Source organism: Equus caballus, chromosome 9 (genome assembly GCF_041296265.1).
Source record: "Equus caballus isolate H_3958 breed thoroughbred chromosome 9, TB-T2T, whole genome shotgun sequence".
Taxonomy (NCBI): Eukaryota; Metazoa; Chordata; class Mammalia; order Perissodactyla; family Equidae; genus Equus; species Equus caballus.
Window position 1 is genome coordinate 71,660,920 of NC_091692.1, and position 17,513 is coordinate 71,678,432.

General features: G+C 34.0%; 1 protein-coding gene across 7 annotated transcripts in view; it reads right to left on the minus strand.

Annotated features, from left to right (window-relative positions):
- Positions 1–17,513, minus strand: part of CSMD3 (CUB and Sushi multiple domains 3) — a 1,186,048-nt gene that overhangs the window by 134,926 nt on the left and 1,033,609 nt on the right. For all 7 annotated transcript variants that reach the window (XM_070221725.1, XM_001915960.5, XM_070221729.1 and 4 more), the window contains 2 exons: positions 16,730–16,826; positions 14,225–14,329 (listed from right to left, as the gene is read on the minus strand). In XM_070221725.1, the coding sequence (XP_070077826.1) occupies positions 14,225–14,329; positions 16,730–16,826 (202 nt within the window). The remainder of the gene's footprint in view (positions 1–14,224; positions 14,330–16,729; positions 16,827–17,513) is intronic.

The window sequence follows — 17,513 nt, forward strand, 5'->3', positions numbered from 1 at the left end:
TAACTCCCTTGTTTATAATACACACACACACACACACACACACAACTATTATTCCCAGTACCCACTGCCTAGGCATTTCACTTTTCATAGCATCAAAACTTAATTTTTTAAAAATTTTTCTTATGTTCCTTGTTTATATGCATTAAAAAACAGTTTTCTCTGACAGATGCTACTGTGTTTTTACCCCAGTAATTTTGGGGGCTTCTAAATACATAGAGAAGTTCTTTGAAATTTTAATGTTTAGTTAATATAACCTGCCTCCACAAGTGGACAGATTCTTCCATTACCACAAAATAGATGTTTCTCCATTAAGGAAAGATTTTACCATTTTGAAACCTGAGAGAAATTAAGGTGCCCTTTCCACAAACAAAATGGATTATTTGCAAAAAAGCCACTGTGCTGGGTCCATTCTCCAGAGTTTCTGGAAGTAATGTACTGGAGTCTACACTGAGTGATCAGATCACCTTCGAGTTTGCCCTGCTGGACACTGTAGCAAACTACAGCTGCTCTATGCAGCATTTGATCCACCAAACGCATTGTAACTGCTTGTCAATAAATTTCTTATTAACAAAGCACCCAAAAATGCTGCCATAGCTTGTTTTATAAATTTGTCCTTAAAGACTAGAGCAGAAAGGATTAGTCATTTTAAGTCTGTAAAGCTGTACTTAAACTTCCTTGTTCATTCTCCCCCATTCTCTTGCGTGTTCTCAGTTCTTTGCAAATACTATGCTAATGTCCTTATTGAGTAGACAATAGATTTGAAAACATGAAGAATATTCCAAAATCTTTTTAATTAATTAAAAGAACATAGGCGTGCTCTGGCACTGACTTCACCACTGTCCACTCAATGTACCATTTTCTCTTTTCTTTCCTCTCTTTATCTGTTCCTCTGTCCTACTTGACTCTCTTTTTCCATATTCTGCTTCTTTTTCTCGTCTCTTTCTCTGTACTTCTCTACTTTTCTATTTATAATTCTTATTTTAATTTAGACTCACTGACCTTGTTTAAAAACAGGACTTATAACTTGAGTATTTTTAAGTGACAATATTACCAAGTGTAACTATTTAGTGAGGCATTTATTTAATTTCTCCAAAAAGAAAGGTTTTTTTTTTTTACCTGGAGAATATTTTAACTTCTTCTATTAAGTTATGATTTGATAAAAATTAATGGTTTAATGTAACTTTACAGGCTTTTTGTAGTACTTTAATCCGGGAAGATTTTTGGAATTTTGTTCCAATTAAAAGGGAGCACCCAGCAAATATTTTCATGTCTCAGTTAGGCCCCTCAACACAATGTTTAAAAATTTGGTGATCATCGTGTCATCTTCTATTGGATTCCATCACGTGGTTTTTGAAAAATACAGTTAATATTGTCCTTAGATTGCCTAAATACAGTTCCTAGTTTTTTGTTTGTCTTTCTCTTACGTGAAGAACTCAGAGATCTAATAATACTTAAGGAGTATCTGGGGATCAGTTTGAACTCAGAGCATCATTTTGTGAACATTCACTTTAGATTATGTGAATTCAAAGCTAACAAATTAAATGCCATTTCCTGGGAGTAGCCTCTAGACAGCTAGGAGAGCTGGTGGTCTAATTATGTAAAGGAACTGCTCATAAAATACACTGATACATCATTTGTTCTCATGGTCATTCATTACCAAGGGCAAGTTTTTTCCCACATTCTTGAGTTTGATTCAGATAACTAATTTAGAAAATATTAGCATTCCTTGATTGCTCATTTTATAAAAATAGCTGGTTGTAACACAGTTGGATAAATAACCACAAATATAGGGAAAAACCACTTTGGACGTAGCTAAGTTTACACTTGATTAGGACAGAGATTTATCTCATTCATCTTCCAACCCCTCTACAGTTCTGATCTGACTTTCCTGAGTTAGGTATTTAACTTTACTTTTTAAATTAAGGATCATGAATAAAGATGCTTAAATTATATTTCTAGTATGCCTTTCTCTCAAAGATGTTGGTTTCCAAGACCTGAAATTTCAAGATCTAAAATTTAAATCCACTAGTCATTGTTTCCCTTTAGGAAGAGCAGTCAGACTCTCAATTCTTTGTTCTAAGAGGTAATCCATTGTGTATCATTAACTCTTATTATTTGTTGATTAGGATATTGCTCAATTTCTTTCATTTATTGAACATAATTAAGAGTTTCTAACCAAAATAATAGTTTGAAAAATATTATAGATAATTGCATAAATAATCCTATTAAATATTAATGAGTTTATATTATTTCTCTTAAACAAATAAAGGACTTTTTGGCATTCAACAAAACATTTCAGAAATGTAAAAACTGTATACAACAGGCTTTTAAAATTTTTCTTCATTTTCTTTGTGATTATGACAATTTAATGGTATTACAAATAACTATCAAACAGATGCTACTTTTGAACTGCATCATCTCTAGTGAAGTCAAATTTCTGATTATGACATCCTATACCCTTCAGGAGTAGCCTTGCCTATATAAGCAGCCTTAGTTCCCAGTGCTGCCTCAAAAATCATGCACCAGACCTACTGAACTAGTTGTAATTCTCCTAACGTGCCATATATCATAGCTTTGTTTGAACATGAAGTTTTCCTGCTAAAAATATCCACTCCTTCTTGTCTAACTACAAAACTCCTGTTTATTTGTTAAGACTCAGCCAAAGTTCATGTCCTGTTTAAACTACTTCCTGAACTTCCTAAATGGAGCTGATTACTTACCGCTTTTGTGCAGTCTACCATAAATATCTCTATTCCCGTATTCATAGCACTGTATTATTGCTTTACCTCCCTGTCTCTTCTACTAGACAGTGATCTTCTCAAAGAAAGATATTGCGACATACTTATCTTTGCATTTCCCAAGTTGAGCACAGGGCCTGACACACAGTAGGCGTTCAAAATATTTATTGCTTGAATAAAATAAATAAATGAAGCTTCTTCTACTGATTTGTCTTCTATTACAATGATACATTTATTGTATCTGAGGTTAACAACAGCTAGAAAGTGAACTTCAAAATAAAACCAAAAAAAATGTCAAAAATCAATTAACCAGAATTTATTTAGGACATGCCTATCATTGCAGTGTCTACTTTCTCCCACAGGTAGTTTCTTTCTGAACAGAACTTCCAGTGTAGGTAATAATGTTACATGATGGACTGAGTGGCCCGAACAAAGTGACACTGAGATAATCCTTAGTTGGATATCTTCAGGAAGCAGAAGCCAATAGAATTACAAAACGTGTACAGACCAAGGTGCTAAATGCCTTGTGAACACCAGCATCACTGTAGGTATACTGATGTTAATGATATATGTCAATATTACATGTCTGTTATCTCCTACTTCCAGGTGTTATGTCACTCATTTTTTATTCGGCCAACAAACGTGTTTTGAATGCCTAATAAGATTCAGGGACTAGACTTAGTGTGAGAGACAAAAGGGGATATCCTAAATGGACATAGTCCTATACTAATGGCAGATCCCATTAATGTAAGCTTCCTGGAGCTTACATTTCAGGGAGATGGCAAGTAAACTCAAAATTACCCAAATAATCACCCAATTACATTTGTGAAAACTTTATGTTGCAAAACCCACATTGTCTCATATATGTATTTAACTAGGGAACGTAAGCCTTTTCTGTGTCTAAAGTTTTCTAGGAAGTTGATAGATGAATATATATTTCCTATGTCAACAAGAAAAGCCACTTACTCCAATTTCAGTTTTGGAATTTCTACAGAATCTCAGGACTTTTTTCACAATTGGGAAATACTTGTAATGAGAGAGGAGACATTACAACTGATGCCATAAAAATAGAAAGAATTATAAAAGACTAAAATGAACAATTATACAACAAATTGGATAACCTAGAGGAAATGGATAAATTCCTTGAAACATACAACCTACCAAGACTGAATCATGAAGAAATAGAAAATCTGTATAGATCAATAAAGAGTAAGGAGATTGACTCAGTAACCAAAGATCACCCAGCAAAGGAAAGCCCAAGACCAGATGACTTCATGGGTGAAGTCTACCAAACATTTAAAGAATTAACATAGATCCTTCTCAAACTCTTCCAAAATACTGAAGAAGAGAGAATAGTTCCAAATTCATTTTATGAAGTCAGCATTACCCTGATATCATAGCCAAAGATACTACAAGAAAAAAAAGATACTATAGTACAATATGCCTGATGAATATAGGTGTAAAAATCCACAGCAAAATACTAGCAAACCAAATTAAACAGAACATTAAAAGGATTATACCCCACAACAAGTGAAATTTATCCCTGGAATGCAAGGATAGTTCAACATATACAAATCAACAAACATGATACTCCACACTAGCAGAATGAAGAATAAAAATCATATGATCATCTAAATAGAGGCAGAAAAAGCATTTGACAAAATATAACACCTTTCATAATAAAAACTCAACAGATTAGATATAGAAGAAATGTACCTCAAAATAATACAGGCCATATATGAAAAACCCACAGCTATCATTATATTCAACAGTAAAAAGCTGAAAGTTTTTCATCTAAGATAAAGAGCAAGGCAAAAATGCCCACTCTCACCAAATCTATTCAATATAGTACAACAGTACCAGTTTATCTGAGAGGGATAAGTTCTAAGACTCCCAGTAGATGCCTGAAACTATGGATAGTACCAAACCCTATATATACTATGTTTTTTCGTATACATTTCTATCATAAAGTTTAATTTACAAATTAGGCACAGTAAGAGATTAACAGCAACTAATAATAAAATAGAACAATTATACCAATATACAGTAATAAAAGTTACCGTAGATCTTAGCTACCTCAGCACACAATTTTATCTTTCCTTATTAAGTTGAGAACTTTTCACTTGAAAGAAGCACTTTACAGCTTTTCTTTGGCATATTTGAATTGCCAGCATTACTGCTCTTGCACTTTGGGGCTACTGTTAAGTAAAATAAGGGTTACTTAAACACAAGCATGGCAATACCATGACAGTTAATCTGATAACTGAGAGAGCAATTAAGTGACTAATGGGCAGGCAGTGCAAACAGTGTGGATATGCTAGAAAAAAGGAGGATTCATGTCCTGGGTAACATGGAGCAGGAGGGCATGAGATTTTATCAAGCTACTCAGATCAGCATGCAATTTAAAACTTATGAATTGTTTATTTCTGAAATTTTTCATTTAATATTTTCAGAGTGTGGTTCACTGGGGGTAACTGCAAGCATGGAAAGAGAAACTACAGATAAGAGAGGACTACTGTATTGGAATGCTAGTTAGAGAAATTAGGCAAGAAAAAGAAATAAAAGGGATTCAAATCAGAAAGGAAGAATTAAAGGTATCTCTGTTTGAAGATGACATTATTTCATAGGCAGAAAACCCTAACTCCACACAAATGCTGTTAGAACTAATAAATGAGCTCTGTAAAGTTGCTGGATACAAAAATCAATATACAGAAATCAGTTGTAATTCTATACAATAACACAAAAGTACATGAAAAAGAAATTTAAAAAACATATGCATTTACAATAGCATCAAAAAGAATAAAACAGTAATAAACTTAATCAAGGAGGTGAAAGACTTATACACTGAAAATTATAAAACATTAATGACAGAAATTTAAAAAGACACGTAAATGGAAAGACCATCCATGTTCATGGATTAGAAGACTTAATATTGTTAAAATGTTCATAATACCTAAAGTGATCTAAAGATTTAATGCAATCACTATTTAAATCCCAATCATATTTTTTACCAAATTAGACAAACAATCCAAAATTCATATGAAAGCTCAAAATAACCAAATCAATCTTAGGAAAGAAGAACAAAGTTAGAGACATCACACTTCCTGATATCAAAATACATTACAAAGCTACAATAATTAAAACAATATGGTACTTGCATAAAGATAGACATATAGATGAAAGGAACTGAATAGAGTCTGGAAATAAACCTACATATAAATGGTCAACTTATCATTGAGAGGGTGCCAAAATATACAATGGGGAAAAGATAATCTCTTCACAAAATAATGTTGGGAAAACTAGATATCCACAAACCAGAGAATGAAATTAGACCCTTATCTTATATCACATGCAAAAATTAACTCAAAATTGGGTAAAGACTAAACATAAGACCTGAAAATTCCTAAAAAAAAAAAATAGGGGAAAAGTATCATGACGTTGGTCTTGGCAATGATTTCTTGGATATGACACCAAAGTGCAGGCAACAAAAGCAAAAGTAGACAAGTTGGGTAACATTAAACTAAAAAGCTTCTGCAGAGCAAAGGAAACAATCAACAGAGTGAAAGAGTAACCTAAAGAATGGAAAAAGAAATTTGCAAACCATATATCTATTATGGAGTTAATACCAAAAATATATAAGGAACTCCTATAACTCAATAACAAAAATATATAAATAAATAACCTGATTAAAAAATGGCTAAGGACTTGAATAGACATTTCTCCAAAGAGGACATTAAATGACCAAGAGGGATATGAAAAGATGCTCAACATCTCTAATCATCAGAGAAATACAACTCCGAACAACAAAGGGATATCACCTCATACCTATTAGGATGGTTATTGTCAAAATAACCCCCCACAAAAACAAGGATAGAGGAGTGATGTCAGAAAGATGGCCACAAAAGATGTCCTTCATTCACATCTTCCCCTTAGCAAAAACAATTAAGCAACCATCCATGGACAAAAATGCCTTTGTGGGAGATACAGGATCCTACCAGAGAGTTTGAAACTCCAGTGTAGTCCAAGAATGAGAGCTATTTTGAGAAGACAGGCCTACACCAAAGTGGCTGACTCAGAAACAGTTCCATAGCCCTGAGAGTTTGGCAACAGCCCCTCTTGTTTCTATTACCAGCACCATACGCTAAGAGACCCAAGAGGAGTCTCACCTATCTGTGTGTTAGGTAATGAACAGACCTTGGTCCTAGCTGCAGACCTTGAAGTACCCCTGGAACCAGCTCCTGCCCCTCTCAGCCAGGCTCTGGGAGCCTCTAGAGAACACTGAATTACACAATAACCCATGGATGAAAGATCCTTTGTGGAAGTCTAGGAGTCCATCAGAGAAGTTCCAGCATACCAGTGGAGCCAAAAAAATTGAGATTTAACATTTGCACAGGATAAGAGGAACAGTTTGAATTTATGCGTGTTACTTTTCCCTCAAGAGAGCAGAGCTCAATGCCAAGAGATCCCTTAGTGACCCATAATTTCTCCTGTAGGGAAAGTGAGAGTGTGTGAGTGAGTGCCTGACTTCCCCAGCTGTGAAAGATGCTGCCAAAGAGGAAAGAGGCGCATTTTTCTCTCACTTCATCTAGAGTACTGAGTCATGACATGTACAACTAAGTGGAGACAAGTAGCTAGGAAAAGAGAAGCCAGGCTCAGAAAGGAACATATCAAGAGGATGTGAATCCTACTATGTGAGTCAGGGAATTCATCAGGAAGTCTGTCCATGAGCGAATGAAGACGCCTCACCTCTGGATACCCCCGGATGGACCACAGGCACCCACAGTGCTCTGGCACCTCAGCCACACACCCCACCATGCCATGGCTGACTCCCTGCATGTGCTCTTGAAGACAGCAAGAGTGAGCTTTTGCAAACAGCTAGTGAGCATGCACAGAAAGGTGGCCCAAATCTGTGGACCTGGAAGAGACTACAAACTGGAGCACTTAGCACTGACCTTGGGAAAGCAAAGGGGGGGTTATCAACACACAGCACAGCTCTGTAGGATCGAGAGAAGGTATACAAGCTTAAGAATTCTGTCACAAATGGGAGCAAGAAGTGTAGAGAATGCATATTGATAGGTCAGAGAAAACCTCAGAATTCCTGGCAGGGCTGAAGGAAGGTATTTCTCTTCTGAAGTCAATCAGTAAAGACTGGAGAAGATGAGTAATATTTTAAATGCATAGATAGCAACCAAACACTTCATGGAACACGAAAAATGCAGGAAACATGACACCACCAAAAGAGCACAATTTTCCAGTAGCTAACTTCAAAGACATGGAGATTTGCAATTTCCCCAGTAAAGAATTCAAAATAGCTGTTTTAAAGAAGCCCAAGGAGCCACAAGACAACACAGAAAAATAATTCAACAAAATAAGGAAAACAATATATGATCAAAATGAGAGTTTAACAAAGAGATAGAAATCATAAAAAAGAATCAAACAGAAATTCTTGAGCTGAAGAATACAGTGCATAAAATAAAAAATGCAACAGAAAGCTCAATAATCAAATGAATCAAGCAGAAGAAATAATCTGTGAATTAGAAGACAGGACCTTTGAAATTATCAGAGGCAAAAATAAGAAAAAGAATAAAAGGAATGAAGAAAGCCTACATGATCTATGGGATATAATCAAAAGAAAAAATCGGAATTATTGGAGTCCCAGAAAGATAAGGGAGAGAGAAGGGGTTATATAAAGCTTATTTAAGAAATAATGGCTGAGAACTTCCCAAATCTGGGGAGAGATTTGGACATCCAAGTGCATGCAAGTCGTAGATCTCCAAACAAACTCAACTTAAAAAGATATTCTCCAACATGAATTATAATAAAACTGTCAAAATAAAAGAAAATAGATAATCTTAAAAGCAGCAACAGAAAGGGAGTTTGTAACTTACAAGGGAACCTGAATAAGGCTATCAGCAACTTTCTCGAGACAAACCTTACAGAATAGGACAGAGAGAGAGATTATTTTCAAAGCTCTGAAAGAATAAAACTGCCAAACAAGAAGCAAGAATACTTGAGATAGCAAAGTAATCCTTCAGAGAATTTCAGAGGAAGGAAAGATAAAGACATTCCTAGACATCTCAAACAAAAGCTGAAGGAGTTCATCACCTCTAGACCTGCTTTATCAAAAAACGCTAAAAGGAGTCTTTCAAGCTGAAATGAAAGAATGCTAACTAGTAACATGAAAACACAAAAACATACAACACACTGGTAAAGGTAGGTAAATATTCAAATTCATAATACGCTAATAGTGCAATTTGGTGGTGTGGTAACTATTTATCTCTACCATAAAAGTTAAGAACAAAAGTTTTAAATATAACTATAGCTACAATAATTTGTTAATAAACACAAAATATAAAAGAGGGAAATTGTGACATAAACTGTGACATCAGCTTTTTTATGTGATTAAAGTTAAGTTGTTAGTGTAAAATAGACAGGTATATCTATAAGATGTTTTATGTAAATCTCATAGTAACCACAAACCAAAAACTCACAGTAGGTACACAAAAGAAAAAGAGAAGGGAATCAAAACATACCACCAGGGAAAATCATCTATTCACAAAGGAAGACAATAAGAGAGGAAGAAAGGAACATGAGAATTACAAAACCACCAGAAAATAATTGACAACATGGCATTAATAAGTCTTTACCTATCACTAATTACTCTAAATGTAAATGGATTAAATTCCCCAATCAAAAGGCACCGAATGACTGAATGGATAAAACCAAAACCCAACTACATGCTGCCTACAAGAGACTCACTGCAGCTTCAAAAACATACATAGGCTCACATGAAGGGATGATCAAAGATATCCCATGCAAGTGGAAACCAAAAGAGAGCAGAGGTAGCTATGCTTATAACCAACAAAATAGACCTTAACTCAAAAACTGTAACAAGAGATAAAGAAGGCCATTACATAAATGATAAACAGGTCAATTAATCAAGAGGACATAAGAATCATAAGTATATATGCACCCAACATCAGAGCACCCAAATATATTAAGCAAACATTAACATATCTGAAGGAAAGAATAGACAACAATACAATAATAGTAGGGGACTTCAATGCCCCACTTTCAACAACAGATAGATTATCCAGACGGAAAATCACTAAGGAAACATTGGAATTGAACTGCACTTTAGACCTAATAAACCTAACAGACATATAGAGAACACTCCTTCTAAAGCAGCAGAATACACGGTCTTCTCAAGGAAAAACAGAATTCTCCAGGAGAGGTCATATAATAAGACTGCAAAAGAAGTCTTAGCATAGTTAAGAAAATTGAAATTGTATCAAACATCTTTTCTGACCACAATGGCATGAAACTAGAAATCAATAACAGGAGGAAAATTGGAAAATTCACAAATATGTGGAAATTAAATGGTACATGTCTGAACAACCAATGAGTCAAAGAAGAAATCAAAAGGGAAATCAAAAAATATCTTGAAACAAACAAAAATGGAAGCATAACATACCAAAACTAATGGGAAGCAGCAAAAGTCATTCTGAGAGAGAAGTTATAACAACAAATGCCTACATTAAGAAAAAAGAGAGATCTCAAATAAACAAGCTAACTTTACAACTCAAAGAACTAGAAAAAGAATACACTAAGCCAAAAGTTAGCAGAATGAAGGAAATAACAAAGATCAGAGCAGATATGAATGAAATAGAGAATAAAAAAAAAATAGAAAAAAATGAAAGAAACTAAAAGCTGCTTTTTGAAAAGATAAAATGGACAAAACTTTAGATAGATTAAAAAAGAGAGAGAAGACTCAAATAAATAAAATCAGAAGCGAAAGAGGAGGCATTACACTGATACCATAGAAACACAAAGGATCATAAGAGACTACTACGAACAATTATACACCAATAAATTAGACAACCTAGAAGAAATGGATAAATTCCTAGAAACAAACAACCTACCAAGACTGAATCATGAAGAAATAGAAAACCTGAACAGACCAATAACAAGTAAATACATTGAATTAGTAATCAAAAGAATCCCAGGAAAGGAAAGGCCAGGCCCAGATGGCTTCATGGGTGAATTCTAACAAACGCTTAAAGAAGAATTAATGCCAATCCTTTTCAAACTCTTCCAACAAATGGAAGAGGAAGGAACACTCCTATCTCATTTTATGATACAGGCATTACTCCAATAGATGTTAGAACTAATAAATGAATTTAGTAGAGCTGCAGGTTACAAAATCAGCATACAGAAAGCAGTTGCATTACTATAAACTAACAACAAGGTATCTAAAAAAAGAAAGAAAGAAAACAATCCCATTTACAATAGCATTAAAAAAAAAAAGCAATACTTAGGAACAAATTCAACCAAGGAAGTAAAAGATCTATACACTGAAAATTATGACTTTCATGAAAGAAACTCTAGAAGACAGAAATAAATGGAAAGCTATTCTATATTCTTATATTGGAAGAATTAATATTATTAAAATGCCCATACTGCCTAAAGCCATCTATAGATTCAATGCAATTCCTACCAAAATTCCAATGGCATTTTTCACAGAAATGGAAAAAACAATTCTAAAATTCATATGGAAAACAAAAGACCCCAAAGTAATCTTGAAAAAGAACAAAGCTGGAGGCATAATTCTTTCTGATTTCAAACTATATTACAAAGATATAGTAATCAAAACAGTATGATACTGGCATAAAAATGGACACACAGAGCAGTATAGCAGAATTGAAAGACCACAAATAAACCCTCACATATACAGTCAGCTAGTAGTTGTCAAGGAAACAAAGAATACTCAAGGGGGAAAGGATGCTCACTTCGATAAATGGTGCTGGGAAAACTGGGTAATCACATGCAGAATAATGAAATTGGACCCCTATCTTACACCACTCACAAAAATTAATTCTAAATAGATTAAAGACAAACATAAGACCTGACAGTGCAAAAATAATAGAAGAAAACACAGGGAAAAAGCTTCTTGACATTGGTCTTGGCATTGATTTTTTGGATATGACACCAAAAGCACAAGCAGCAAAAGCAAAATAAGTGGGATGAAATCAAGTAAAAAATCTTCTGAACAGCAAAAGAAAAAATCAACAAAATGAAAAGGCAACCTATAGAATGGGAGAAAATATTTGCAAACTATCTATCTGATAAGGGATTAATAATCAAAATATATACAGAACTCAGATAACTCAATAGCAAAAACAAACACACAAAAAAATTTGATTAAAAAACGGGCACAGTTCTGAATAGACAAGTTTTCAAACAAGACATATAGATGGCCAACAGGTACATAAAGAGATGTTCAACATCACTAATCATCAGGGAAACACACAATGCAATGTCACCTCACACCTGTTAGTATGGCTATCATCACAAAGATAAGAGATAACCAGTGTTGGTGCAGATGCGGCAAAAAGGGAACACTTGTGCATCATTGGTGGGAGTGTAAACTGGTACAGCCACTATGGTTAACAGTCTGGAGGTTATTCAAAAAATAAAAGATAGAACCATCATATGATCCAGCCATCCCACTTTTGGGTATATACACAAAAGAAATGAAATCAGGAACTCAAAGAGGTATCTGTACTCCCATGTTCATTGTAGTTAAGATATGGAAATAACCTGTGTCCATCTATGGATGCATGAATAAAGAAGATGTGGTAAATATAGAAAATGGAATATTATTCAGTGATGAAGAAGAAAAATTCTGACATTTGCAACAACATTGATGGACCTTCAAGGTATTATGCTAAGTGAAATAACTCAGACAGAGAAAACAAATACTGTATAATATCATTTATATGGTGAATCTAAAAAAGATGATATCTTAGAAACAATGAGTAGAATGGTGGTTGCTAGGGGCTGAGGGGTGAGAGAAATAGAATGATGTGTCAAAGGGTATAAACTTCCAGTTATAAGATGAATAAATTCTGGGATCCAATGTACAGCATGGTGACTATAGTTAACAACATTGTATCATACACTTGAAAGTTGCAAAGAGACTAGATCTTAAATGTTCTCATACACACAAAAAATGGTAATTATGTGAGTCAATGAAGATATTAACTATCCCTATTGTAATCATTTTGCAATAGATACATGTATCAAATCAACATGTTGTATACCTTAAACTTACACAATGTTATATGTCAATTAAATTTCAATGAGCTGGAAAAAATAAAATTTTTGCATCATATTCATAAAAAAGGTTGGTTTGCAGTTTTATACTGAGACACGGACAGCAACCTATGGTACACTCTACACAAAGCAGATGGAGTAATTTAAGTAGCACTGGGATTACCTGGTCTTTAAAGATTTGAAAATATTTTTGTGTGAAGCCATTTAGACCTGGCATTTTTGTGTGTGTGGAGTGCTTTTTAATAACTATACTTTATATTGCTCCTATGATAATTGGTCTGTTTAGAATTTCTCTTCTACTAGTGTCAATTTTGGCAAGTTTCATGATGCATTTTTGTTTATTTCTCCTTATAATTCTTGCTGAATTGCTTTAAAATTGCTAATGCTATGATATTTGGTGCATAAATACTCAAAACTGGAGTTTTGGTTATGATTTGTACTCCTTATGATACTATAAAATGCTCGTATGTTTCTAAAAAAAATAGCATTGGTGAAGATATGGAGAAATTGGAACCTTACACAATATTGGTGGAAATGTGAAATTGGTGTAGACACTATGGAAAACAGTATGGAATTCCCTCAAAAAAATTAAATATGATTTAGCAATTCCACTTCTGAGCATATTTTCAAAAAGAATTGAAAGTAGAATCTCAAAGAGATATCCACACTCTCATGTTCACAGCAGCATTATTCACAATAACCAAGATATGGAAAAAAACTAAAAGTCCATTGAGGGATGAATGGATAAAGGAAACATGATATATACATATATACAATGGAATACTATTCAGTCTTAAAAAAGATAAAGAAATCCTACCATATGAGACAACACAGACGAACCTGGCAGACATTATGCTAAGTGAAATAAGCCAGACACAGAAGGACAAATACTACATGACACCTTTGACTATTTTACATACTTCACATAAAACTCACAGAAATAGAGCATAGAATGTTGCTTTCCATAGGCTGGGCGAGTGAGAAACGGGGAGTGGCTGTTCAACAAGTATGAAGTTTCAGTTATGCAAGATGACTAAGTTCTACAGATCTACTGTACAACATCATGCCTGTAGTTAACACTACTATTTTGTGCACTGAAAAAGTTTGTTAAGAGGGTAGATCTCATGTTAAGTGTTCTTACAATAAAAAAAGAAAAGAAAATACTTATAAATTCTGATGAAAATCATTAAAACTTTATACATATAATTTTGAAATTGAATTAAAGAAACATTTCAAAATCTTAAGAAAATAAGAATGAATGTTTTCTTTTGACAAAGTCCATTTAATTTTTATGTTGAGGAAAGTAATATTTAAAAATTAATATAAACTTATTCTTAACTTTCCTGAATAGCACATGATATTATATTTACCTGTGTATTCAAGGTGAAATCCTGCAGCAGAAACGCTGATGTCTGATTGAAAATTTAGATATAGATTATTAGACGTACTATTCAAAAGATGGGGTATTGTTGTTCCTGAAATGATAATTGAAAAGGCAAGTAAATGACCACAGAATAAATAGTAGAGAAAACTAAGTTAACTTACTCAGACAATAGATTATCACAAAAATTATGTATTAGTCAAGTGTTTTTCAAGAATTTTTAATAAAAATATTTCTCCCATATTTCTCTTTCATTTTACTGTTCTATCTCCAAGGAGATAGACCGTTGAGATCAATTTAGATTGCTTCCTAAAAACAGCAGGAGCAAAGAGATCCAGTGAAAATCAAAGCAGTAAATTTTACAGGTCACCTAAAATAAATGTTTTCAGTTTCCTGTGCCCTTTATTATTATATTTTAAATATATCTATATATAGCTATATAGAGACACAGATGTTCTATATCAGGTCAAGTACCTTGATGTTTCTTATACTTTGATAGCAAAGCTGGTAGTTAGCATTCGAAAGATCTCCATTATAAACTAGTGTTAGCTTTGTCTCTCAGCAAACACATAGGAAAATATGAAATATCTGCTGGAACCAATTACTTCTCAACTATATGACACTGAGTAATAGTTCATGATTCTTAAGATCTCAACTCAAGCAGTTTCAAATGACAAGCGTAAAAACAACTGTTTTAATTCTATATTTTAAGAAGCATATAGTTGATAGTGTTACGAACATCTTTTTGTAAGTAACTAGTTACTTTACACTTACTTTACACAACTCTGTGGACCTTAACCACTGACTCTTCTACAAAAGAAATCAGGATGAATTCATGACAGAACACACATCTCCATTTTTTTTCTTTTCTGAACTTGCTCTCTGTCCACAGTGTTCTAACTGAAGACAGAGGTAAACAGAAACTCAAAGGTCACTCAACCTGCCTTTAGGATCTTAGTGATTAAGAGTTCTGGCTGTAGAGCCACACCAGCTGGGGCCCAGTTTCATTCTAACATCAGCTGTACAACCTCGGGCAACTTGATCTCTCCAAGCTTCAATCACCTACCAGGACTGCCAGTGAGATCGAACGAGCAAACGCACAACAAGCTTCACACAGAGCTAGCACTCAGCACTCAATAGCTGTTGATCACTTTTATCAACTTCATTGTTGTATTTATTATTAAGAAGCCATTACACTTAATCTATTATAAACAAATGCATACTTAAAATTTTATGAGGTTTTTTCCAAGAAAGACTTTTATCTAAATCTATATCTACAATATTTTTTATGCCTAAACCAAATCACTCCTACTTTAGATATTTCTTCTTTCATTTCCTCAATGGTGATGCGAAAAATTGGTTATCATACTCCATTTAAAAAGCTATTAATAACTTAAAACCATTCCAACATTTCAGTATATCTGAAACGCATAAGTTAATAATTTAGCTATGTTCATATTTCTAGCTTTAAAAAGTAAAATTAAAATTAAAGTAAAAGTTTAGTTAAAAATAAAGTAAAACTTCATTTCACCTTTTATATGCTGAAAGAAACTGTTAAGATTATAAATTACCTTTAAAAACCTTAACAAATTGTGAAGCCTTCTGGTCTTGGTATATGTATACATATTAACTTTATATAATTTTATTCATTTCATAAAAAATAATTGTGTCTTCCCTATAATCTCACTTAACAGTACCTGGTAGCATTCATGATTTTGTTTTACAGTCTCCATAGTAATTTTAATGGCTGCATAACATTGTATTGATATATCGTAATTACCAAGCATTGTGTAATTTTTAATTATTATTGCTCATCCTTTTTTATTTTTTTTTATAGTTTGCCAAGCTTTCCCTTTTAGTAAGTTTTGTTTTATTTTGTTTTTTAACTTGCGTCACTCTAATCCCAGCCCAGGAGGGGATTTCAGAGGTAGGCCTTTCCTTTTTCGCTTTTTTCTTTTTTTTGCTGGGAAAGATTCCCCCTGAGCTAACATCTGTGGCCAATCTTCCTCTCTCTCTCTTTTTTTTCCTTCCCCAAAGCCCCAGGACATAGCTGTATAACCCAGTTATAAGTCCTTCTAGTTCTTCTATGTGAGCTGCCCCACAACATGGCTACTGACAGAATGGTGCAGTTCTGTGCCCAGGAACCAAACCCAGGCCACTGAAGCTGAGCATGCGGAACTGTAACCACTAGGCCACCAGGACTGGCTCTCTGTTTTTTTTTTCTAAGGGAAAAGGACACACATACTATTCCTAAATGACAGCTCAACTGAAAATATTGCCATTAACATAAAAGCATCAATAAATAACTACACAAATATAGTAAGAATATATAGCAAGGTTTTAAATAGGAATTTCATTACCTTTAAAGCCTTTCAAACTTATCACCTTGTAATTTAGTTCATTGCATGTAGTTTATAAAAATTAAATTAAAAGCACCAAGTAATGTATTCCTAATTCTAACTGTGTTTTAATTAAGCTCAGCTCTCTTATTTACCTGAATAACTTCCAAGTCTTGGAGCATTGTTGTCTCCCCCATCATAAAAGTCCAGAGAATCCCAATTATGTTCTGTAGCAAAGCTGACAACTTGCACCTGTAAAATAATAATTACTGGTAAGAACACATATTTCTAACAAGATAAATATACTGTAGTCCACTTATCCTCCCTAGAAAAAAGAACTCAGGGCCCGGCCCCGTGGCCAAGTGGTTAAGTTCATGCGCTCCACTTCAGCAGCCCAGAGTTTCACCAGGTCAGATCCTGGGCGCGGACATGGTCTCTGTCATCAGGCCATGCTGAGGAGGCATCCCATATAGCACAACCAGGAAAACCTACAACCACAATATACAACTATATAATAGAGAGCTTAGGGAAGAAGAAGGAAAAAAAAATATTTTAGCTCAGGTATCACTCTTTAAAAAATAAAAAAAAGAGAACTCAAAGCCTAGAACATATCATTGTGGCCCCTCATAGAAGGATTTTAACAGAATGGATCTTTGTCATTCTGACACTGGCCTACACGAGCTGACTCGTAAGAAAAGCCTGTGGGGCACCCAGCAGTGTTCACTACGGCTATAACATTGAGAATGTCTGTCACCATCTCAGACCATTCTCTTTATTAAAAGCTTTGGGTTAATCTAATGCCAGTGCCAAGAATCTGAATTCATGTTCTAAAAAAGTGGTTAAATTTCACACTTTGGAGTGTCAGATTCTTGTCACCGATTGAGTTTTCTCATTTGATTTCGTTATTAGCAAATAACCAGATTTGTGGTCCACAAGCAT